Source organism: Trachypithecus francoisi, unplaced genomic scaffold, assembly GCF_009764315.1.
Source record: "Trachypithecus francoisi isolate TF-2019V2 unplaced genomic scaffold, Tfra_2.0 Lachesis_group3, whole genome shotgun sequence".
NCBI classification, from domain to species: Eukaryota; Metazoa; Chordata; class Mammalia; order Primates; family Cercopithecidae; genus Trachypithecus; species Trachypithecus francoisi.
Genome location: NW_022681468.1, coordinates 84,394,610 through 84,420,969, shown reverse-complemented (window position 1 = coordinate 84,420,969; position 26,360 = coordinate 84,394,610). Strand labels below are relative to the sequence as shown.

Below are 26,360 nucleotides of genomic sequence, written 5' to 3'. Positions count from 1 at the left end.
TAAGCACAGAGTGCTGTAGTGTATTTCAGAATTACTACTTTTCCCCTATCTATGCTGGAAGCACAAGGGGATTTTTCTGTGATATTTACTGTGGAAGCCTGGACAAGTTGCTAAAGATAAAACTTATAAAAGTGTGGCTCCAGCCTCCCCACCCCATGACTCAGCCTTCCTGGAGTTTTTGATTCTCAGACTTGTCCTTTCTGAGCCTACAACAGTTTTTAAAATACAGTTCTGGTTTTCCTACGTCAGCAATGGTTCCCATAAATGCTTCTGCTTCTGAGTCTTTGTTCCAGTAAGCCACGACTCCCTGCATTCACCTATTTGCCTAATCCTGGGGCAGTGGTATGCCTGGTGTCCTCACCTTTATTATGGATCCAAGATAAATTGTTGAATTTTCAATCTGTTCAGCTTTTTACTTATTAGGAGTGAGTGGCAACTTTAAAGCTCCTTACATGCAGAACCAGAGACTAGAAATCATCTGCTATTGTCTTTTTAATATAAATTTTGGAGAACATTCTCTATATTAAGAAAACTTGTCATATAACCATCATATATATGTATATATATCTTCTTAAAAAGTGTATTATCATTTTGACTTTATTTATGATCTTGTTTGTCATTGCAGAATTTAAAAAATACTATATAGTCAAATTTATCAAAAACTTTTTTCATGGATTGTGAGTTATAAGCCCTGCTTAAAAATCCATACCACTCCAAAATGGTAAAATTTTATATTGTATTTTCTTTACGTTGTCAGATTTTTTTTTGTATTTAAATTTTTAATAAGAGTGTGTGTGTAGAAAATGAAGTTGATGTCCAGGGATTTTTATTTTTCTTGTTTTTTTTTGGTTCATTTTGAGGCTGCCACTCATGCTCAACATCCTTTTCTGAATGACTCATTTTTCTTCATTGATTTAAAATATTTGTCCATTTTCCATGTTTCTTATTTTTCACTACTAAGGTTTTCAACTTAAGCATTTTTAAAAAAACCAAAATGTATTGTTTATTGTAATGATGCATAATACTAATAGCTTACCAAATATGAGAGTAATATGTAGCCAGTCATCACTCAGCTCATGCTAGAAATAAGTATGGGAATATGATGTGAATAGAAGGAATGTTACTAGAGAAGGAGAAAGAGATAAACTTTGAGAGTGTGTAGTGAGGTATCATCTAAGGCAATGTCAACTATATGCCCATAATCTCAAATCTGTCAGTTGTTTTCGGTTGAGAGGACTCAGACAAAGCAGTAGACAATCATGCTCATGAATTGTTCACTGAGTAACAAGTAGACAACCAGCTTTGGAAAACAATGACAACTTGGTATCTTCTTTGTTCTTTTTGAAGGGAGAAATTAAACGGTCAACACTTGGTTTTAGAGTTCTGACAAGTTCCAACTAGTTGAAATGCCTTGAAATTTGCAGCTACTTCAAGTTTGGGATGCTGTCATTGTTCTGGAAGAAGATTTTTGAATTTTTTACTGTTACCACGTATGCTCCTTCTTGATGTTTAGTTATATCCACTGCAGAAATTATCATAGCTCTCTGAAAATGTTGTTGAAAATTGATTATATTTCAAATGTAGTGCCCCTAACTTAAGCAGAATGAGTACAGACAGGTCTTTTTTGCTGAGATTTCTTCTTCCTACCTCTCCCTCTCCTTCACCCTCTTCCTCCTCTCTCTGTCCTCTGTCCTCTTTTCTTTCTCTTCCTTGACTTTGCTGGACTGATTCCATGATCCTTTCCTGAAGTAAGCATCTCTGGGGTATCAACCCTTACTTTGGACTACAATGCCATTGCCATCAATATTTAAAAGTAATCTCATCATAAGATACCACCTCACACCTGTTAGAATGGTGATTATTAAAAAGTCAGGAAACAACAGATGCCAGTGAGGATGTGGAGAAATAGGAATGCTTTTACACCGTTGGTGGGAGTGTAAATTAGTTCAATCATTGTGGAAGATGGTGTGGCGATTCCTCAAGGATCTAGAACCAGAAATACCATTTGACCTAGTAATCCCATTACTGGATATATACCCAAAGGATTAGAAATCATTCTACTATAAAGACACATGCAAACGTATATTTATTGCGGCACTATTCACAATAGCAAAGACTGGGAACCAACCCAAATGCCCATCACTGATAGACTGGATATAGACAATGTGGCACATACATACCACGGAATACTATGCAGCCATGAAAAAGAATGAGTTCATGTCCTTTGCAGGGACATGGATGAAGCTGGAAGCTAACATTCTCAGCAAACTAACACAGGAACAGAAAATCAAACACCAGCCAGTCGCAGTGGCTCATGCCTATAATCCCGGCACTTTGGGAGGCCGAGGTGGGTGGATCACCTGAGGTCAGCAGTTCAAGACCAGCCTGGCCAACATGGTGAAACCTCATGTCTACTAATAATACAAAAAATTAGCTGGGCGTGGTGGTGTGCACCTGTAATCTCGGTTACTTGGGAGGCTGAGGCAGGAGAATCGCTTGAACCTGGGAGGCGGAGGTTGCAGTGAGCTGAGGTCATGCCATTGCACTCCAGCCTGGGCAACAAGAGAGAAAACTCTGTTTGGGAAAAAAAAAAAAAAAAGACAGAGAGGAAAAAAAGAAAAGAAAACTGAACACACCACATGTTCTCATTCACAAGTGGGAAGTGAAAAATGAGAACACATGAACACAGGGAGGGAATGTCACACACTGGAGCCAGTTGAGGGGTAAGGGGCAAGCAAAGAGAGAGCATTAGGACAAATACCTGATGCATGTGGGGCTTAAAACCTAGATGATGTGTTGATAGGTACAACAAACCACCATGGCACATGTATACCTATGTAACAAACCTGCATGTTCTGCACATGTATCCCAGAACTTAAAGTTAAAAAAAAAAGTAATCTCATTATAAAGGAAAGCAGCTGTTCACAAGAGCATATAAAACAAACAATGGATCTATATTATTTAGATTCATGCAGATTTAAGACTGTGATGTCTAATATGCAACTCCCTGTATATATCTATCTGTATTGATATAGATATGTATATATCTATATCTATATCTGTATCTATCTATCTATATAGAGAGATTTATTTTAAGGAATTGTTTCATGCAATTTTAGGGGCTGGGAAATCCAACTTCTGCAGGGCAGGTTGTCAGGCTGAACAACCTGGGAATCATTGATTTTGCAGTTTGAGTTTGAAGACAAGTCTGGAGGCATAATTTCTTCTTCTTTGGAGAACCTAAGTATTTTTCCCTTAAGACCTTCAACTGATTGAACGAGGTCCATTCACATTATGCAGAAAATCTGCATTACTCAAAGTCTACTGATTCAAATATGAATCTCATCTAAAAATACCTTCACAGTGACATCTAGACTGATGTTGGACCAAATATCCAGGTACTGGGGCCTATCCCAGTGGATGCATAAAATTAGCCATCACACAATCTTTACCTGTAGCAAATCTTTTCCAAAAGCCTACTTTGCTTATACAAGTATAATATACCAACTTTCTTTTTATTGTTTCTGGTATATCTATTTCCATTGTTTCAACTTCTCTGTGCTTTAAATCTGAAATTTAAAATAAATCCTCATATATCTACACTCTCAACTGTTCATAAGCTTCTTATTTCACTGAGAAGATAGAAACAATCAGAAGAGAATTTTGAAAAGCTTCAACACTTGCCAGTCACTTGCATCTATGCTCAAATACTCTCTTTACTCTCATTAGAATGTAATCCCATGTGTGCAGGGACTTTGCTTATTCTCAGCACTTATCATCATACCTGAAAATGTAGGCATTTAAAAATAATTGTTGAATTAAAAATGAATAATAAAAATACCTCTGTCATTACCAGAACAAAACTATCATTTATTCATTCCCTCAATAAAAATTTATTATATGCCTATTTACTGACAGGCCATATTCTAGCAACTGACAATGTAGCAGAGATAGAACAGATAAAAGTCCCTATCCTAAGGGAGTTTATATTTCAGTTGAAGGCTAAGTTCATGTTAGTCACTACAATAAGCCTTTACATGAATCATCTCTTTTCAATCTTTCAATCTTTCAAAAAAAAATTTAGGTGTTATCATACCTATTTTCAGAAGAGAAAGCTAAGGCTTAACTCTCCTATTTAATATCACATAGAGCCAGAATGCAGAGCTTCAAATATATGTCTAAATTACTAATCTACTGTGCTGATATAGACATAAAAGTGTTTATCGTCTATATTATGTTGCAAATAGTGAGGAGGAAAAAAGCTTAATCAGAAGTTCTAAGCAATTGTAGCTCTGACCCCAAGATGGCAGTATTTGCATTCGCCCCGCCTGCGGGTCTGAATTTGCAGTATGTGTAAGATAGCGAAGCCTGGTCTCTAACTGGCTAGGGAGACTCTCTGAGGAACCTTTTGTTTAGTGTTAGAAAAATAGAAGATGTTGAATACACAAGTCAACTTGTGGGAGCAGATCTCTGCAAAATAAAAATGAAGAAGCATCTGAGGACCTGCTTGGTGATTTTGTGGCTTTATTTTTATAGTAAGTTAGTGGAGAGTTTTAGCAAAGTTAACAGAGTAAGTCAAGGGAATATTTTCTTTAGATTTGGGGTGAAGGTGTAGTCCACTGGGATAGGAGGAAGGGAGAAAACGGGACCATTTTCTGTTTCACTTGGGATTCATTGTGGGGAGTAAGGAAGGGATGCAAATTAGATAGTATTAATACTGGATAATGGATCTCTTGAATCTCACTTTGCTTTCTGAATAGGGGGAAGTGGCAAAAACCAAGTGGAGCAGAGTCCTCAGTCTCTGATCATCCTGGAGGGAAAGAACTGCACTCTTCAATGCAATTATACAGTGAGCACCTTCAACAACTTAAGGTGGTATAAGCAAGATACTGGGAAAGGTCCCATTTCCCTGACAATCATGACTTTCAGTGAGAACACAAAGTTGAATGGAAGGTACACAGCAACTCTGGATGCAGACACCAAGCAAAGCTCTCTGCACATCACAGCCACCCAGCTCAGCGATTCAGCCTCCTACATCTGTGTGGTGAGCGCACTGTGCTCCCCAGGCACTTGAAGCCAGTATGTAAACCTACACCTGGAGGTTGTCAAGGAGGCATAGAAGTTGGAGTAGACCATTTTTTTATGCAGAATATAATTTCATAAGTGAGTGAATATTTATCTCTCAGACATGATTCAATGTGAGCTTGAGCCTAGAGTTCTACGTAGGCTCAAGTAGGATACATGCCCTCAAGCGAGGATAAAGACATTCTCACTCAACACACAAAGTTAATTGCTACATCTGGGTGTTCCCAAGGGCAAGACAGTCCATCATGCTGTATTACTGCTGCTGAAGTAGATGACAGTGTTGGTTGGAAGGGAGAGACTAGCTTGGTTTGTGATCTGGACACCTACCAGCAGAACGTCGACTAAGTGAAAGAGCAACAAGTAGATGTGGCTGATGGAAATACCTTGAGAAGTTTCCTTCCCCTGAAAGACATTCAGTTGTCATTTCATGGCTATTCAAGTTCTCAGAAAGCATCCTGTGAGAATAAATCTGCTCTTCCCATTTAGCTATGCTCCAGATCAAGGCATCTGTCCAGGTGCTGCACCAACTCTTTATCACCTTCCACCACTGCTCTTTTAGAGGACACTGGAAGGCCAGGGGATCCTGGCAGGCACAGTCACTCTCAGGCAGCAGAACAACTGTGCCAGCCTTTTCAACTATCGGTGTCCTAGAAAAGAGACTTAGGGACAGAATGCCTACCTGGAATTTTGAACTCTGGTTTGCACAACTTAGCTGTGAAGTTCTTTTTGGGACAATTAGAGAAACGTATATATAATTTGAGAATTAGATGAGAAAAGTACTTATTTAAAAGGCAGATATCAACTGTAAAAAATGGGAAGAATATATACCAAGATATTAAAAATGGCAATCCCTGTATGGTGGGAATATAATGTTTTTAGTTTTTGTCTTTCCTTGTCTTCTGTGCTTTTAATTTTCTATAGTTCTTGGATTTTTCTTTGGTTGAAATAATGATTATTTAAAAATAACAAACGTCTTAAAAAATGTAAAAGATTGCATCTGATCTGTCACTATAAACTCACAGGAATTGATATTTAAAGATGATCACACATTTCAGGATATTGTTGAATAAGATTGATTTGTTATCTTTATGAGCCCTGCAAATAAGTTCATTTCCAAGCTTAGTGAATTGATAATTTGTGAATAAATGAAGCCAGGACCTGGACTGTTCTTTGTAACTAGTCTGGAGATTGCTCAAGTGTCAAGACATCAAAATGCTTTGAATTCTGGAGCAAAAATAAACCTAGATATATTCAGTAACCAGATATTTTTTCCTGTCCTGTATCTCCTTTCAAGTCTTTAGAGTGAAGAAATTAAAGTTCAGATTGCTGCTATAGCAGACTTGTGTAAGTAATTATAAATTAATTGAGGAAAAAGATAAAATACATGAAAATGGAATCAATAGGTAAAATTCCAAGTATGTGGACAAATAAGTTTTAAGGGTATTCTCAGAAGGCGATCACTGTGGGACAGAAAAGATAGGAGAAAGTATCATGGGGAATAGCAAATTTAGTTAGGTCTTGAAGGACAGCCACACATTGAATTTGTTCATTACACAACTATTTATTAAACAAAGAATAGGGCCAGATGCAGTGGCTCATGCTTGTAATCCCAGCACTTTGGGAGGCCAAGGTGGGCGAATCACTTGAAGTCAGGCATTCGAGACCAGCCTGGCTAATATGAGGGAGCCCTGTCTCTACTAAAAATACAAAAATTAGCCAGGCATGGTGGCATGCACCTGTAATCCCAGCTACTAGGGAGGCTGAGGCAGGAGAATAGCTTGAACGCGGGAGGCGGAGGTTGCAGTGAGCTGTGATTGCACAACTGCACTCTAGCAAGTGCAATGGAATGAGAGTCCATCTCAAACAAAACAAAACGAAACAAAAAACAAATAATAAGTGACAGGTGTTTTTGTAGGTAGAAGGAGTAGGGTAATAAACAAAACAGATAAATGCAGACACAAAAGACCTTCCATCAGGAGGCTTGAGTCTATATTTGTCTATAGTGTTCACTTTCTTTTACAGGAATATCTTGGGAAGTTTGCATTCCAATATAGGCATTTTCCTTGCTTGCTTAGTTTAGTTTAGTTTGCAGGTTTCACATGGTGATTAAAAGGCATAGGCATTGACATGCTTATCTATCACTTACTAAATTGCATTACCCTGGACAAAATTACATAACCTCAGAGTACCTACACATCATCAGTGGTAATTACACATACCATTGCATGGTCATAAGGATTGAATTAAATTAAATGAATTTAGTTAAATGATTGAATTGCATTGGTAGAAAATAATTTTTAAATTAATGGTAGTTATTCTTGGACATAAATGATACAGCAAAGGTAATTTAAAATGAGACAATAAGAAACTTTAAGTATAGATTAAGGTTTACCTTTCCACTCTCCTTCTGTTGATTATATTCTTTTACTATGGTTATGGCCGAGAGTCACCCTTTATTTCACATGGGCCTTATCCCATCCAATTATTTGAACTAACAGTATTGGCTTTTTTGTCTGTTTGTTTTTATCTCATAGGTTTTCGGCACAGAAAATGAAGCTTTCTTGCTTCTGGTGTAACTTAGTGTAAATTCTTTTTTTTTTTTTTTTTTTTTTTGAGGCGGAGTCTCGCTCTGTCGCCTGGACTGGAGTACAGCTCACTGCAAGCTCCGCCTCTCGGGTTTACGCCATTCTCCTGCCTCAGCCTCCTGAGTAGCTGGGACTACAGGCGCCCGCCACCTCGCCCGGCTAGTTTTTGTATTTTTAGTAGAGACGGGATTTCACCGTGTTAGCCAGGATGGTCTCGATCTCCTGACCTCGTGATCCGCCCGTCTCGGCCTCCCAAAGTGCTGGGATTACAGGCTTGAGCCACCGCGCCCGGCCAACTTAGTGTAAATTCTATGATGAATCCACATGAGCTTTATGGAGCAGGACTCAGATATAACACCATTATACTGACCTACAGTGCCAATAACTAGATCCATACCTGGGAGCTCATATAACAGAGCTCTGCATTGGAAAGGAGAGAAAATAACCTTTCTAGGTTTGGGGGAGAAATCTTTTTAAGTTATTCAATTTATAACTTGTACATACATGGTAGATACCCAGGAAGTATTATAGATGGAAAAAGGAAAGAGGAACCTCTAGGGGACAAACGCTAGATGCAGCTGACTGAGAATCAGCACCTGGTCCTGCCAGGGTCCTTTTCCATGTTACTTCTTCAGAGATCAGGAGGAGCTGTGTGATCTGTGCACGGGGCAGTAAATCTTGTTTCTGGCTGGATGGGGAGACTCTCAGCTTCCTGCAACAAAGAACTATGAATATTCACTCCGAGAAACCAGACATTTGGCTTGATAGTGTTTGAGGGCTCCCAGACCCCAGCCAGAGACCTCACTGAGTCTGAGTGATAAAAATGGAGAAACCCTTGGGAGTTTCCTTCTTGATTTTCTCCTGGCAGCTGTGCGGTGAGTTACTGGGCTCTGGAAATATCATAAAAAAGGGCAGACTGTAGTATCTTCTTTACAAGTCTGGAAGTTATAGAAGGGTGATTAGGGTCTCAGTGCTCACCTGTGGGGGCTGTGAAACGAGAGTATGTTTTCCAAATGAACTTCCGTGAATGAATGTCATCTGTCTGTGGTTCTCTGTCTAAACAGGGGTGAATAGACTGCGTACACTGGAGCAGAGTCCTTCATTCCTGAGTATCCAGGAGGGAATGCATGCCATTCTTTTTTTGGTTTTTGAGACAGAGTCTCGCTCTGTCACCCAGGCTGGAGTGCAGTGGCGCAATCGCTGCTCACTGCAAGCTCCGCCTCCCGGGTTCACGCCGTTCTCCTGCCTCAGCCTCCAGAGTAGCTGGGACTACAGGCGCCCGCCATCGCACCCGGCTAATTTTTTGTATTTTTAGTAGAGACGGGGTTTCACCGTGTTAGCCAGGATGGTCTTGATCTCCTGACCTCGTGATCTGCCCGTCTCGGCCTCCCAAAGTGCTGGGATTACAGGCGTGAGCCACCGCGCCCAGCTATACATTGCCATTCTTAATTGTACTTATCAGGTGAGAACACTCTTCAATTTCCACTGGTTCCTACAGGATCCAGGGAGAGGATTTGTGTCTTTGACCTTAATTCAATCAAGCCAGAAGGAGCAGGGAGACAAATACTTTAAAGAACTGCTTGGAAAAGAGAAGTTTTATAATGTTTGGAATCTCCCACACTCTCATCCTGGAGATTCAGCCACCTACTTCTGTCCTTTGTGGCAGTGTCCCCCCAGCACCTGCAGCCTGTGCCACAACCTGCAGCCGGCATCCTTGACACAGGCCTGGCCTTGCAGGTGGGAGTGAAGGTTTTTTTTTTTTAAATATATAGAAGGAACTTTCTTTATGACCTCTGTCTTCAAAACAGAAGTGAAGGATAATGCATCTTTCTTATGTCATGAATCTGAATTTATACTAAATTAAATTTCCTTTTGTTATTATTGAAATTTCACTCCTCAATGCAGATTGTACAGATTCTGAGACTGTTTGCCTGCAGATTCCTTCCACTGCTTTACTCTTTAAGAGGGCAGACCCCTTTGTGGAGCAGGCTCTGAGTCCATGAAGCAAGTTTTCTCCAGGCTGTACCCTCATCAGGAACATTTTACCCATTTACCTTCATGATATTTTTGGTATCTATGTAGCATCTATACCATTATTTACTTAATTTAATATTAAATTGACATTTATGTTAAATAGACTTTAAAAATAACTGTGTAAAATTGTCTTCATTTTACCAAATACCATCTGTGAAACCATGTATATTATAGAAATAATATATTTAAAGTGCTGGTTATATTTTTCCCAGTGCAAATTAAAATGGTGTCATATATGTAACAATTGAAAAGGTTGTCTGTACACTGCCTGATAGGACCTCTTGTATGAATCACACTTTAAGAAATACTGCTCCAGTCCATACCCCTCATTTTATAAATGAAAGAATTTGGATCCACAAGTATGGCATCATTTACTCAAGCATGACTTACAGTAAAATGAAAGCTAGAAGTAGAGGCTAGACTTTATGATCCCTTGTCAGTTGCTTCTTCCACCAAGGATGCAAAGCAGTATCTAGAGTTTGAAGAAAATAGTTGTGTGTTTTACATTTAAATTAAATTAAAATTTTTATTTAATTGTGTATGTTCAACCTAGATAAATTAGAAGATATGAATACCTATCAAAATAGAGCATTCTCATAACTTCATCACCTGGAAGTAACAAGTATTACTATTTTTCAAATTATCTTGTACACATATGCAACTACATTTCTCTATGAATGGGGCTGATAATGTCCCCAGTATTTATTTAACGTGCTCGCTTCTCTCAACATTATATTATAGATATTTCCATGCCAGGGATCATATGTTGAGGATATAATTTTAAATGCCTGTCTAGTCTTCATTATACAGATTATTTTTAAAAAATGAATCACCTTTTGATACTATTTCTAAGTATACAGTATTATAGACAATGTTTTTATTAACATCATTAAAGTTGCAGCTTTAACAGAATGGAGTTGGGTGAATAAGGGAAAACACATAACACTGCATATCTAATTTCCAGGAAGAAATTTTTCACCAAATTGTGATTTCAACCACAGCATGTAATGCTTTCTGTTTTCCACACTTTCTTTACCTGTTTGAACATTATTACTTTCAAGAAGTTTCCACTTTGCCAGGTAAAATTGTTAAATGTTTTAACTCATTTACTCTATGAAGTTATATATTTGTTATTAAAAAAAAACAGAATTAGAAAACATACAGAATAAGAGTGTTTCACACAACATAAGTATCTTTTCATACAATAAGATATGTTAAAGAAAAACTTTGAAAAACACTATCTCGATCTCATTTATCTTCTAATGTTCTCTTTTCTTTCAAGGCTATCTATTCTCCATATCGTTCCTACTGTAAGTGTGGACCAGCACTATCTGAACTTGTGCAGAATCTCAGGCTGACTGAATTTGAATCTGCATTTTAACAGAACAACCATGTGATTCTATCCTTAAAAGTTTGAGAAGCACCCATTTGATGGGGTGCCAGAATGATTTTTTATAATATAAAGTAAAAGCTGTCTCTACTAGCCCTAAAATGCTTCAATGGTTTTCTATTGCTTCTAGAATAAAATGCAAATTTCAGGCTGTGATACAGAAAGATCTGTATCATGGGAACCTCCTTTTCAATCTCCCCTTTTAACTCTCCCAGCTCTCTGTGTACCAATAACACTATTCTCCTTTCAATGTTCTGAACTTGCCATGTTCTTTTCCACCATTTAGTCGAATTCGTCCATTTGGAATGCTGTTCATCCAAATATGGGCAAACCCAATTCATTTTCACACTTCAGGTCTCAGCTCAAGTACACTACTATAGACAAAGGCTTCTGACTTCTGTTGATCTTCCTGACTAATGCAGCCATCCATAGCTCTCCCCATAGCTCTATCATAAAACCCTAATTATTTCCCTTATGGTAATAATTATAACATCTAGTTATAATGCTGATTTATGTGCCAATGTGTTCATTGCCTAAACTTCCAATTAGGATACAACTTGTATGAGGTCAGGGATATTGTTTGTTTAATCACACCTTTAACTTTAGTGCCTACCTTTAGTGACTGACCCGTGGTAGTCAGTGAAAAATTATCTTCTGCATGTGGCTGGGCATGGTGGCTTATGTTTGTAATTCCAGTGCTTTGGGAGGCTGAGGTGGAAGGATCAGTTGAGGCCAGGAGTTAAGGACCAGCCTGGGCAATGTAGTGAGACCCTCATCTCTACAAAAAACACAAATAAAATATTAGATGAGTGTAGTGGCACATACCTGCAGTCCTAGCTACTCAAGAGGTTGAGACAGAAGGATTTCTTGAGCCCAAGAGTTGGAGGCTGCAGTGAGCTATCATGGTGCCACTGCACTTCAGCTCTGGGTGACAAAGTAAGACCTCATCTCTTAAAAAATAAAATAAAATAAAATAAAAAGAAATATATACAGAATGAATAAATGAATGTTGCTTGGCCTTGCTTTCTTTTTTCCTTTTCGTTTCTTCTCACTCCCACCCTAGCAAATCTGAACTTTGTGCTCCCTGCTCAGATATGTGGTAGAGTTCTGTTCACGCTGGCACTTACCCCTTGTCTCAGGACCAGGCCTTCCTATGCTCAGTGAACTCTGGCAAATAACTAGATCAACTCGGGGTCTCAGCCTGTCCTCACTCAACTGACATCAGGTGTAATCTGAATGAACCGAGTAAACTCTAAATATAACCCCACAGTAAAATACCTGAAAGAAAAAAAGGTATATTTAAAAGATGTTGGAAAGTATGAAAACAACTTCCCAAATCAAATAATGATACGCACATGTCAAAGTTTAATCTTAAATTATTGCAAAAGAAAAATTGCATCAGGAAACACATTCAAATAATTGGACTAAGTAGAGACATTTTATAGAAGATTAGGTTTTGTTTTTTTTTTTTAAAGTAGGGTTAAAGAGAATTATTATGGTCAAATTATTATTGGTTTACAACGACTGTACTCTGTGTAGTGGTTGTTAGGCTCATCATGAGATTAATGGTCATCTGAGATTATAACACTAATATATCAGAATGAGTCTTTATTTTATTAAATAATACCAGAAAATTGATCAAGTATTTGATCAGATGTGACAGTTAATTCCCATATGGGGCTATACATTTTATCCTTCAAAAAAGATTCATTCAAGACCAGTTTTGGGAAACTTATTGTTATCAAAAGTAATTCAAACCAAGTGTGGTGGTGTGTGCCTGCAGTCCCAGGTACTCAGGAAGCTGAGGTGGGAGGATCCCTTGAGTCTGGGAGTTTAAGTCCAGCCTGGGCAATATAGTGAAACCTCTTCTGTCTTAAAAAAAAAACCAAAAGGTAATTCAAGTCTTTAGTCTTTACTACAATGGAGAGGAGGGATTTGTCAGGTTTTGGATGTTTTCCCTTCTTACAAGTTACTAAGCTTGTTTGATTGAGACTACAGTAAAGACATGAAACTACTTAGAGACAAAGGATTCTGTTACTCATGACACAGCAAACAGCATAAACATTGGTATATTCACTTCAGTTGTTCTTTCCCTTAAATCTAAAAAAGATGATATGTGTGCTGATGAATACTTTGAAGTGCCACTGTGTCATAACTGAGGAACTTTGAGCTTGGAGAATTCACTGCTTTTATAGTAAGGAGTAAACCAACTTGCTCTTTGTCTCGGAGGGAAACTACCTCACCCCTCAAGGTTGCTTGCTGCAAGCGTTTAACTCTGGAAAGTGGTCGGGTAGAGTGGTCGTGGTCTTAAACCATTGGCATACCTAGCAAGACATTTATGAGTATTAAGAGATTAAGGATGGTCTGGTTTTCAACAATATCCACTCCACATTCTTACATCGTGTTATTTTCTAGAAATTTTTCTCATGAGTATGCCACTCCAGAAGTCATTCTGATTAATTTGACTGACAGAGGTTCTGAGACTAAATACATTGAATTTGCCTCAAACAATGTTTAATTAAGGCTACTATCAGCAGAACTCCAAGCAGAAGAATGAGACCAATCTGCAACATTAACTTCACCCATTTAGACAGCTGTGACAAAGTCCCAAAGTATAGATAGCTAGGATGTAATTTCTTATCCATTATACATGAAAGTTTAGATTGACATGCTAATCTTTGTTTTCATTGTCAAAAGGAGTCCAAGAAGCAGCCACCATTCCCAATGGAAAGATGTTCTGTCCCACCTATTCCCAGACATAAGCATAATCCAACAGGTTAATCCAGTTTGGAAGTTATTGTTGAACTTGATTTGGATCAGCATTGCATCACTTTTGTCATAGGATCCTTGGGATGTTGCTTTTCTGACCAGAAACCTCTGTGGTTGGTGGTGCCTTTACTCAAGTTTTGCATGGGCCTACTGGGCTTGTTCCACTCACTTGGCCTGGCAGACTGCACTCAGTTCATGCTCCTGGCCTGGATCTCATGCCTGCCAAGAGTGAGTTAGGCATGGAGCAGTGAGGGATGTGTGAGCAAGTGTGGGGTCTTGCCACTGCTCAGTCAGACATGCTGGCTGCTGCAGTGAGGTGGGCAGTGCTGGCATGGGTGCCAGCTCTCTATGAGGCTGAGGCTGGACCAATTGCACTGCAAGCAGCATTGACTGCTGGCACCAGGGAACACGGTGGCACCTGAAAGCTTGGAGATGCCAGGAACCGTAGGGTCCCAGAGAGGGGGTCACAGCCCTGACTTGGGGAACTCCCAGGTCTGGGCTTCCCAAAGGGCCACAGCACTTCTCTCCTTCTTTTTACCCACAATGTGGTGAGCAAGGGACATGTTTGAGCCCTGTTTGTGGAACAGCTCTTTTAGCCCCACCATTTGATGGGTTCCAAGTTCTTGTCCTGCAACCAGGAAGAATGAGGTACACATACAAGTGGAGGGTGAGCAAGATGAAGTGGAGCATTATTAAGTGATAGAACAGCTCAGAGGAGACTCTCATTGGGTAGCTTCTTTTCATCGCTAGGTTGTTCCAATGAGTGTTGAGCTCGTAGCAGAGAGGAGACCCTGGAGTGAGAAACTCCTCTGCAGGCAGGCTGTCTTGTTGTCTTTGTAGCTCTCAGCAGAGAGGAGGCTCTGGAGTGGGTAGCTCCTCTCTGCAAGTGGTTGTCCCAGTGTCTGCAGCTCTCAGTAGAGAGGAAGCCTTGGAGTGGGTAGCTCCTCTCTGCTGCTGGTCATCCTGATGTTTGCTCAGCTCTGGCTGAGCCTGATGCTTTTATGGGCCTCAGAAGGGAGGAAGTGCATGCTCAGTTGATCCATGGCAGCCATGGGCAGGCCCAGAAAAGGCACCATAAGTTCCCACTCCAGTCTGTGGGACTGGCAGCTTAATCCCCAGCCTTCAGGCCCTCCTTGGCCTGTAGGTGTGGCCTCACTGGGGTCCTGCCCCTTCCACCCAGAAACCTGTCTGCCTCCTACTGTCATTCGTGGTGCCCAGATGGTAGGTGCCAAGGAGTGCCTTCAGGCCAGTGCCCTCTTGGCTTGCCTCCTATGCTCATCAGTGCCCAAAATCTGGAGGGGGTCGAGGTGGCAGAAGGCTGGTGTGTGAACACTTGCCCTAGTGTGTGCACACTCTGCTGTGCTGCAACAGTGCCTGGGCTTGGCCCCAACTTTGCTCTGAGATCAGAGTGGGTGCTGACAACAAGGAGAAGCCAGGCAGCAGGAGTGGGTATTTCTGAGCCTGTGAAGGCAGAGGGGCCTTCCTAGGCCCCCAAGAGTACAGAGAGGCCTCTGTCCACAGTCACTGTTTGGGAGGCTGTAGCTGCCTGCAGAGGGAGCTTGAGGGGGTGATGCTCCTACCTGCCCCATGGAGCAGAAGGCCCAGGTCTGCAGCCTTGACTTGGGTGGTTGCAGCTTCACCAAGAAGGGTGGGGCTCCTGCCTGCTCCTGGTTTCCCCAAGAGCACAGGGAGGCCTAGTTCTGTAGCCATGACTTGGGAAGTTGCAGCTGTGTCTGAAAGGGCAGGACTCCCACCTGCTCCTGGGCAGAGAGGACAGTGATGCCCCTGAAGCTGTGGCTTGGGCAGCTGCAGTGGCACCTGGGGAGCTCCTGCTCCAACTCAGAAGGGGCGGGGCTCCTGCTTGTCCCTGGTTCCATGAAGTGTGCAGCCCCAGCCATGCCTCCCTGCTGTGATGGTAGTGGCCACTCCAGATGACCCACTGCTGCCATCGCTTTTCTTAAGCTATAAGAGCAGTGTCATTGAGTATTTGCAACCTCTGTAGCCATTCATGGCATAACCCAAGACTTTTCAGACATCAGGAGAAGCATATACATTTGTATGAATCAGATTGAGACAAAGTTGTACTGACTCCTGTGTTTGTACACAGACAAGGATGGGGAATCTATGTTGGGAAGCTGCTACTGATGTATGTATTGCAGAAATGTTCAGGAGAGGCCATATTCACAGGAGTTTTACTATTTCAACGAATGTGGAAGAGGATGACAAACCAATAGCAGATTGGATAGCCAACTGCAGCTGCCACTTGGCTCCAGCAGACTGTATAATTGTCTTGCTAGGCTGTGTGCTTGACCTATAATACAAAGAGTGAATTAATTCTCCACCTTCCACCTCCCCGTCTAAGATTTTCCCTTCCTAGGTGCCAGTGTTGTTGCTCTTTCTCCACCATCACAAAATTGGTTCATCCGATTCTAGTAGCTATAACTTTGCCTTTTTTTTGTAGTCAGTTCCAGTCACACCAAAATCATTTGCCTAGAATAAATAGAAAAAGGAACACGCATTTGTATGACATTTACATAGATTCATCATAATCACCACCTTGGCCTTCCTGGACCACTGAATGGGAACTTGTAAAGCTGTGCACTTAAATAAATGCCAGTTATCCTCATGATGTAAAATCATGTTTAACTAAGAAAAGAATATAGGTGACTGAACTGGAATTCAATATTAATACCACTCTGACCATGTTGCTACCTGGAGAGTGTACCAACCAGGCTGTTCTAAGGTCGCTGTTAGGAGAAAGAAAGAAGCATCATGCCTTTCACTTCTAGAACGTTAGAGAAGGTGTACTTTTTTCTACTACTGTTAAATACAGCTAAAAATTCTGGACATTACAGATGGTCCTTGAATTGAAATGAGATTACTTCCCAGTAAACTGATTGGAGTTTAAAATACTGTAGGTATAAAATGCATTTAATACATCTTATATACTGAACATCGTAAGATTGCTTACCCTATGTTAATCATGCTCAGAATGCTTACATTAGCCTATGGTTAGGCAAAATAATCTAACACAAAGCCTATTTTATAAAAAAGTGTGGAATATCTCATCTAATTTATTGAAAAAAGTACCCAAAGAGAATAACAGAAGGGTTGTATTGGTACACAAGGTACAATTTGTACTGATTGAGTATTGCTTCTGCACCATGAAAAAAGTCATAAGTCAAGTCGGCCGGGCGCGGTGGCTCAAGCCTGTAATCCCAGCACTTTGGGAGGCCGAGACGGGCGGATCACGAGGTCAGGAGATCGAGACCATCCTGGTTAACACGGTGAAACCCCGTCTCTACTAAAAAAAAATACAAAAAATTAGCTGGGCGAGATGGCGGGCGCCTGTAGTCCCAGCTACTCGGGAGGCTGAGGCGAGAGAATGGCGTAAACCCGAGAGGCGGAGCTTGCAGTGGCTGAGATCCGGCCACTGCACTCCAGCCTGGGCGACAGAGCGAGACTCCGTCTCAAAAAAAAAAAAAAAAAAAGTCATAAGTCAAGTCATTGTTAAGTCAGGGACCATTTGCATATAAAATCAAAAGATAAAAAGTTTCTGAAAGATATAGAGAAAAAGCCAGATTGTCTAAGAAATTTAGGACCTGAACAATCTAGAACAGTGAGTTTCATGAGTTTCCTTTCACCTCATACAACTCAGTGGCATCCAGGAATAGCCAGTAACCTGGTAATGCCAGTGGGTACAGAAAAGAATTCCCAAAGAAATGCCTGTTTTCCATGGCGAAATGACCAAGAAAAGGATTGACTATGAAGGCTGAAACCATAAGACTATAATCATTCCACTCTAGCCAAAGACCACAGAAAGTTTTATAGCAACCAAACACACATTTAATCAACAAAAAGGTAACTGCAACCTAGCAGGAGAGATTAATGATCATGCAACTTTCCTTTGCTCCATCTTTCCATCACTGGCTTGAAAATAGTCTTTAAATGGCATTCTGCATTCCCAGTGTGGGTTTCTGGGGCTGGAGGAAGCAGAGTAGACCTGTTATCAAAGAATAATGCCTATGCTGACCTCTCTTTTCTGGTTTTCTGAAAGGCTAATTCAAAGGGCTTTTCTGTATTCATATAACTCAAAACCCTCTCAGAGTGGAGAAGTGGCTATGAAGAGGAAATTTTCTAAAAAATTGATAAAGGGACTCAATAGCAGGAAGGAGAAAGAATCTGCAAATGTGAAGATAGGCCAATTGAAATTATTCAGTCTAAGAAGCAGAAGGGAAAAAAATTGAAGAGAGCTTAAGAGACCTGTGGGACATTATAAAAAGTACAGCCATAAGGATAACAGGATTTCCAGAGTGAGAGGAAAGGAAAAAGCAGGGAGAATATTTGTAAAAATCATGACTCCAAACTTACCAAATTTGTTGGAGGACGTGAACCTATACATCCAAGAAGTTCAACAAGGACCAAGTAGAAAAAAGGCAAAAAAAAAAAAAAAAAAAAAAAATCACATGGGGACTCATTATAATCAAACTGTTTAAAGAAAAAGACAAATTGAGAATCTTGAAAGCTACAAGAAATAACTGATTAATCACATGGAAGAGATCTTTCAAAAGATCAGCAGTCAATTGTTCATCAGAAACCATGGAAGCCAGAAGGCAGTGGGATGGCATATCTAAAGTGTTTAAAGAAAAAAAAATGTCAACCAATGATTTTATATCAGGCAAAACTATTGTTCTAAAACAAAGGAGAAACTAAGGCAGTTCCAGATAAACAAAAACTCAGAGTATTCATCTCTTGTAGATCTGCCCTACAAGAAAATCTAAGGGGAATCTTTCAGGCAAAAAAGAAATGGCACTAGATAGCAACTTGGAACCATGCAAAAATAATGAACAATCATAAAGGTAGTTACATAGATAAGAACAAAGCCAATATTTTTGTAGTTTTTGTTTGTAACTCCCACTTTTTCCCTAAATTATTTAACAAACTAATGCATAAACAATAATTATAATTATATTGTGGATAATTATACACAATAATCTCACTGTGTATACTGAGAACACAATGAGTATTCCATGTGTATAAAAATTTCCTTTGTTGTTGTTTTTAATGGTACAACTTATGTATTTCAAATAGACACAAAATTAGTAGCATTTACAGTAGTATCTTAAGATAAATTGCTTGTGAATAAGATCTTGCTTTCAATACTTTGACATCCACAAGGCATATCTAGAAAATTTGATGCTATGGAAGATGAAGACTGCTTAATCCAATGGGGAAGGGGACTATGATTTCTCTTTGATTAATTGCCATAACACAGTCCTTAAGGCATATGAAGGAGTTTCATATGTTATTTATACATTAGTAGGCACAAAAGTTTTGCAGTACAACTTTGATGTATAAATTCTATCATTTTGCTAGCACTGATATTGCTCTTTATATCTATTTGCCCATACTATTTTTGTTACAAATATTAAAAAGATGATTCCTGAAAATACTGTGGTCCTCATTCAATTTTAGATGTTATATTTGTTTTTTATAAAATTTCCAAGAATGTAGTGACTGCGTTCTTGGGTTGCTGTCACTCTTCCTTTGGTTTTTACGCTTACTGAGAAGTGGCTGTTGTAATTTCTGTCATGTACAATACATTCCTGGAAAAAGGGATTTCAATACTAGCATATTACTCTTCATTCTATTTCCTATGGCAGTTGTTGGTGGGAATGGGAAGGGCCTGCCCAGGCCATCATTGATGAATACTGTTTACATGGCTCTTGAGTAGACAAGAGCCTGCATCATTGCTGGCCTACAACCACCAGCTTCTTCAAGGACACAAAGCAGATTATGGACTAGAGGAGGAACAGTGGTTGTTGTGCTTGTTACTCTATAGACCCAGTTAAGTTTCTTCCACAGTTAACCCTCCATAGATCTGGTTTGCTTTTTAGGTTAGGATGAAAAGGCAAAGTGAAAGACCAAATTCATAAATTTTGGAGATTCATTCCTAGATATAAACTTAAAACAAGAAAAGAAATAAGAGGAATTAGACAAATGAACAGGCACATAAAAGTCTAGATAGTGAAGGTAGGTCCATCTCTTTTGCAACAGCCCAGATAAATACTGTTTTGACATGCACATGTCATTGGTGTAAGGCAGAATGACGAATTCCAAGCTCTAGTTCCTGGCTTTGTTAAAAAATGTTGCCCAGGCTGTGAGCTCGAATCATATTTGTTCAGCTAGATTTTAGGTCTTTCTATTTTGAAAGAATTCTTTTGAATTACAGGAAGTTTTTTAAAACTTGGAGATAACAGAATGGTATGGGGATGTGTGGCCTGACATGGAGAAGAGCTATGTAATGTGAAATTCTCCTTAAATTGCAAGAATCTCACTCAAAGTTTTGTAATAGAACGCTTCATGACTGATTGTTCAGTGTAGGAAAGTGGCTATTAGAAATAACTGCTCTTACTCATACAAGAGTTGCCATTTGATATCAAACACATACAGGCATAAACATCCCCCACAGACATTGACTTGGAGCATTTGCTTCTCAAATTTTTAATTTACCTAATATGTCAGATTTTTACATCCACCTGTTCACATAACACAGGTCTACATTTTGAGTACATCTTTGATTACTATCATGATTCCACAAGATGGCAGTGTGTTCTTAGGGACCCTGAGGAAAGGTCTCAAGTGCTCCTCTGTGTGTGTGTGTGTGTGTGTGTGTGTGTGTGTGTGACAGAGAGAGAGAGAGAGAGAGAAGGAGAGAAAGACAGAGAACGGGACAGACAAGAGGAGGAGTTGGTGATATACCAGGGGTTGTGAAAAGAACCTCTTTTTTTCTAATTGGTAGGACAGATTCTTTTATGATTCCTAAAGTGGAAGAAATAAAATATCTGTGCTATGTTCATTTTTTTTGGATTGAAAATTTTAATCCTCAGTGAACCAGGGCAGAAAAGAATGGTGAAATCCTTGAGAGTTTTACTGGTGATCCTGTGGCTTCAGTTAAGCTGTGAGTTTGGGCATCTCTATAGGAACATAATGTACAATATTTCAAGATGTTTTCTATCCTAGGCCGGGGGCTGAAAGCCTGAATTTTTTTCTATAAGGGCGAGTACAAGGCTTGTAAAAAGATGATTTGAATTCTGGGGAGTAAGCATTTACCTCCCAATTTGTCTTCTCTGTCTGACCACTGTCTTTTTCACAGGGGTTTGGAGCCAACAGAAGGAGGTGGAGCAGGATCCTGGACCCTTCAGTGTTCCAGAGGGAGCCACTGTCACTTTCAACTGCACTTACAGCAACAGTGCTTCCCAGTCTTTCTTCTGGTACAGACAGGATTCCAGGAAAGAACCTAAGTTGCTGATGTCCGTATACTCCAGTGGTAATGAAGATGGAAGGTTTACAGCACAGCTCAACAGAGCCAGCCAGTATATTTCCCTGCTCATCAGAGACTCCCAGCTCAGTGATTCAGCCACCTACCTCTGTGCAGTTCGTACACAGTGCTCCCCAGACACCTGCAGTCTGTACCCAAACCTGCTGTGCCCCAGGAATGCCTGATGTAGAGCTTAGACTGCAGGGCAGTCAAGCTGTCTTTGCTCTCCAGATTCAAGTGGAAATTAAGAGCACTAGTATGGAGGACTGATTGATTAGGGAAATATTACTATAATTCTGAAAGTAATTGAGACTCTGAAGGAAAATGAAAGATACAATCTTGGTCTGGTTAAAATATTTTCCAGTTATTCTCTTTCTACTTTAGTTTTAAAATATTTTTTATGTTTCTTCTGGATAGATTAAAAAAATAAATTTTTTTTGAGATCATTGACAAACCAGAAGGATTACATATTCGTTTCATACATACATCACAATCTATGCCATAAGCATATCCATTATCTCTAAAAGTTTACTTCCGCCCTCCTTTTTTTTAAATTTAGGTATGATTTATAGACAGCAAGGTGCATATATTACATAATGTATACATTTTAATGCCCACTCTAGTTTTATGCCACATCTTTGCTTTATGAGATTGGTTTTATGATTCTTTTTATTTATATCAGGAAAACATTTTCATACAATAACAGATATTCTGTCACTGTCCATAGGATATCTTATTCTCTCCCCATTTAGTTACCCAAGAAGTTTGATGGTCATTGCTTTAGGAATGCAACAGAAAAACACAAATGCAAAATAAAAAAAATTGGCAAACTACTGTGAAAATCCTGTAAGTCATAAATTCTTTTAGTTATAGGACCCTCATCCCTTCTCCAGTCTCAGCTGCAGTGCCACTCCTGAGTTATATAAGGGCACACTTGATGAGTAGTTGGAAGAACTAGAGGGAGAGGGTGAGAACTGGTTAAAAAAAGCCTAGATATTTGCAGAGATTGAAGATTAGAGAGGGTCTATATTGCCATTTTGGGGTAAAGTCTGAATTGAACTCAAAACCTTGTGGAAGAGTATATTGATTCCTATGTAACTGAGTGTGGCTTGGAGATGGTTTAAATTTTTAAACTGACTATATAATCTTGTCTTACATGTGATAAAAATATTTATAGGCAGAATCAAGAAATAGATCAGAAGCCCGAGGGAAAACTGATTTCAGGCTGGTACAAGTCAATGGAGTATTCAGAAAGCAGTTTTTGTTCTGACCTTGTAAAATCCCATTTTACCTGAGATTTTTCTCCTTATTTGGTTATTGTATTTTTAGGATCCAATGATCTCTATGCCACAATGGGTTTGGTGGGGAAGGCTTTTTGCTCAAAAGCTTCATTTTATTATTGAGGCACAAGGCAGTCTGTTCTTGTTTGCTATGCCTTTTCTCCCACCCACACGGCACTGCTGTTTGCTTAGCTCTGTTGAGTGTCACCATCAATATTTCTCACCATTTCTATACCTCTCACAGGTTCCTCACCTCTCACAGGTTCCTCTCGTTTCTGGTCTGCAGGTTGCACTTCTTCCACCTGTATTGAGTTCATGTAGGTTTACATTTTAAAAATCTCTTTAACTATTTTGATAATCACTTATTTATATGCTATATTTTCTTCCACTTATCATTCTGTTCAAATTTCTTCAGAGATGGAGGAACTTAGTTGTGGAGATAGAGAAACTGCGTTAATTTTTTTTAGTGTCAGATTCTCATAATTTGGCACAATGTATCAGTCTATTCTGAACACTGACAGTTGGAATAGGACTCTCACTTTCTCTTTTTAAATATAAGTTAACTAAGTTATTTTCTCCTAGGTTCACAAATATTAAACTTGTTGACCTGAAATTAGGAAGCCTTTTCCACACTTTCCACTTGACAAAGAAAATTCTTGCCTTTAATCGTTTGCTTTGCTTAATTAATTAATGACATGTGATCCAGACTGACTTTAAGTATGAGTCTCTGATCCAATTTATTTTTTAAAGAATCAAATAAAGGAACAATCTCTTTCACCCACTGTAATGCTCACATCCAGCTGCATAGGGCCATATGAGACTCAGCCCAGACTGAGACAATTGATCACCACTCCTCTGCTTGATGAACGGCTTTACTGACATAGAGTGTCTCAATGGTTTTCCAAAGTCTACAACGTTGTCTTCTGTGACTAATTTCTCAGTGAAGTAAATTACTCTTCTATTTCTACATAACTCTCCTTTCTCATGTATTTAAAATTAAAACCATTTACTCTACGGAAGTTGACGTCATCACAAATTCGGGAAGAAAGAAACACTTTCTGTTGGTTTTGATATCACATCTCTCAAAAGTGAAGGAACAGTTCACTTCCTTGGATCTGTGGTTCCACCTGTGCCCTCCAGGGGGCGACGTTGCACTAAGGAAGCATCTGTGTTCATTGCAGACCATCCCCATCTACTGAGCCTCCTCCCTGCAGCTGGCTGATGTAGCTCACTGATGTCTGTGTAGATAGGGAGCTGTGACGAGAACAAGAGATCAGAACACATCCAGACTCCTTAAGGGAAGACCTCTTTCTGTTTTGGAAACTTTTCAAAGCCAAGGACTTGTCCAGCTCAACCTTCCCACTGCTCCTAGCTCCTGAGGCTGAGGGCCCTTGGCTTCTGTCCGCCCTCCAGCGGACACTCAGGGCCCTCCAGCGTTGCCACTCCTCAGCCATGCTCCTGCTGCTCGTCCCAGTGCTCGAGGTGATTTTTACCCTGGGTGAGTAACATTCCATTCCTTTTCCTACTTTTGTAAATGTGACTGTGTTGTAGTTTTCTCTGAATAGAGACATCTTTTCTTCATAGCAAAGTCTGTGCTGCCTTTACTTACACAGCATTGGTGTTGCAGGAGGAACCAGAGCCCAGTCTGTGACCCAGCTTGACAGCCAGGTCTCTGTCTCTGAAGGAGTCCCTGTGCTGCTGAGGTGCAACTATTCATCGCCTGTTTCACCAAATCTCTTCTGGTACGTGCAATACCCCAACCAAGGACTCCAGCTTCTCCTGAAGTACACATCAGGGACCACCCTGGTTAAAGGTATTAATGATTTCGAGGCTGAATTTAAAAAGAGTGAAACCTCCTTCCACCTGACGAAAGCCTTAGCCCATGTGAGCGACGCGGCTGAGTACTTCTGTGCTGTGAGTGACACAGTGCCTGAGACTGCAGGGGAGCTGAACACAAACCTCCTGAGATGCCGAGACTTTCTGTGACTCAAGAACTCAACCCTGAAGTCTGTCTTGTAATATTAAATAGCAATTCCAAGTTTCTGATGCTTATTGATGTGTGCTGTATCTTTTTCATCTATTTATTTTTAAACTAACTATGACTTTAAATTTAAAGTGTGTTTCCTTTAAGCAGCTTTATATATAGGGTCTTTCTATCCACTATGCCAATCTCTGGTTTTGCATTGGCAAGTTTAGATAATTATAAGTTAATGTATATTGATGTAATTGGTTTTAGTATGCTATGTTATTATTGTGTTTCTGTTCCACCCTTTTTTGTTGTTGTTGTTCTTTTTTTTTACTGACACTTTTTGGATTATTTGAATATTTTTAACAGTATTTTTATCTATGGACTTCTTTTGGTTTTATTTCCATATTTTTTGAGTGGTTGCTCTGGAGATTATAATACATATGACCAACTCTCCAGGGTCTTCTGTGATGTTGTACCTCTTTATGTAAAATGTAGAAATTTTTGTATAATATGTCTCTTTATTCAACACTGATGTTTGTTGTAGTAGTTCATGTATATTAACGCTACATATATTGGAAACCGCACCATATAATGGTACAATTTTTGTTTTAAATAATTTTATGGACTGTATAAAACTCACTAGGAATAATAATAAATATTTCATGTTTAACAGCTGTTTACTAACTCTGGTATCCTTCCTTTGTTTCCAAAGTAAGTTTTCCTCTGAAACCAGGAGATGTGTTTGAAATGATGTCATTTCCTTCAAACTTAAAAAACTCCCTTTAACAATTTTTCCAGAGTAGGCTTACTGGTAATTGTATTTTTTAGTCATTTGTTATCTGAAGACGTCTTTATTCTTAATTTGCCCTTTATTTGTGGAAGATATTTTTACTGGGTCTGTAATTCTGTGCCACCCATTTTTCCCCTTACTTTAAAGGTACTGTTTCATTGTCTGTTGGTCTCCATGTTTTCTGGTTAGAAATCTATGGTCATTCAAGTAATTGTTCCCCAATGATATTAATATGTTGTTTTTCTCTAGCTGCTTCATATATTTGCTATTTGTACACACACATACATGCAAGTAAAATCATATCGTCTTTTGTTGTCCTCAGTTTAATTATTATTTTTACATGTGGTTCCTTTTAATTTGATCCTCTTTGGGGCTTAAATTCGTAAGTTTGTCTTTCTTTGAATTTGGGAAGTTTTTGGCCATTCTTCTTTCAAATATGATTTCTGGCCCAATCTCTTTCTCTTCTCCTTCTAGGACTCCAATTAGTTAAAACTTAGACTTTAGGACACTTTCCCACTAGGTCTCCATAGCTCTATTTTTTTTCTTTCAAACTTTTTCTTGATTTTAAGGTCTGCCTCTACTCACTCGATGCCTGTAGCATTACATACCCCAAGTTGTGACAACCAAATTTGTATCTAGATTTGTCAAACGTCTCCTGAAGGGAGCAAAGTCAAAATTAGTTAGGTTAGGTAATCTATACTGACCTATTTTCAAGTTGTTATTCTTTTCTGTATCATCTTCATTTTGCTATTGAGCCCTTACTGTGAGATTTTCATTTTGGATATTGTATTTCTCAGTTCTAAAATTACCTTTTTTTTTTTTTTTTTCTTTTTTGAGATGGAGTCTTGCCCTGTCACCCAGGCTGGAGTGCAATGGCATGATCTTGGCTCACTGCAACCTCCACTTTCCAGGTTCAAGCCATTCTCCTGCCTCAGCCTCTCGAGTAGCTGGGAGTACAGTTGCGTGCCACCACCCCTGGGTATTTTTTTTGGTATCTTTAGTAGAGATGGGGTTTCAACATGTTGGCCAGGCTGGTTTTGAACTCCTGGCCTCGTGATGTGCCTACCTTTGCCTCCCTGTGTGTTGGGATTACCCATGAGCCACCATGCCCGGCCTAAAATTTCCCTTTTTTTTTTT

General features: G+C 39.5%; 3 gene segments (V, D, J or C); all 3 read left to right on the top strand.

Moving 5' to 3' along the window:
• The first annotated feature begins 4,203 nt into the window (after window positions 1–4,203).
• LOC117070015 lies at window positions 4,204–11,862 on the top strand. The segment is given in 4 exon segments: window positions 4,204–4,535; window positions 4,761–5,044; window positions 9,169–9,407; window positions 10,987–11,862. Coding segments are annotated over 4 exon segments (651 nt in total).
• LOC117070024 lies at window positions 8,479–21,508 on the top strand. The segment is given in 2 exon segments: window positions 8,479–8,545; window positions 21,020–21,508. Coding segments are annotated over 2 exon segments (402 nt in total).
• Window positions 21,509–23,510: 2,002 nt separating this feature from the next.
• LOC117070023 lies at window positions 23,511–24,599 on the top strand. The segment is given in 2 exon segments: window positions 23,511–23,962; window positions 24,092–24,599. Coding segments are annotated over 2 exon segments (405 nt in total).
• Window positions 24,600–26,360: the final 1,761 nt, after the last annotated feature.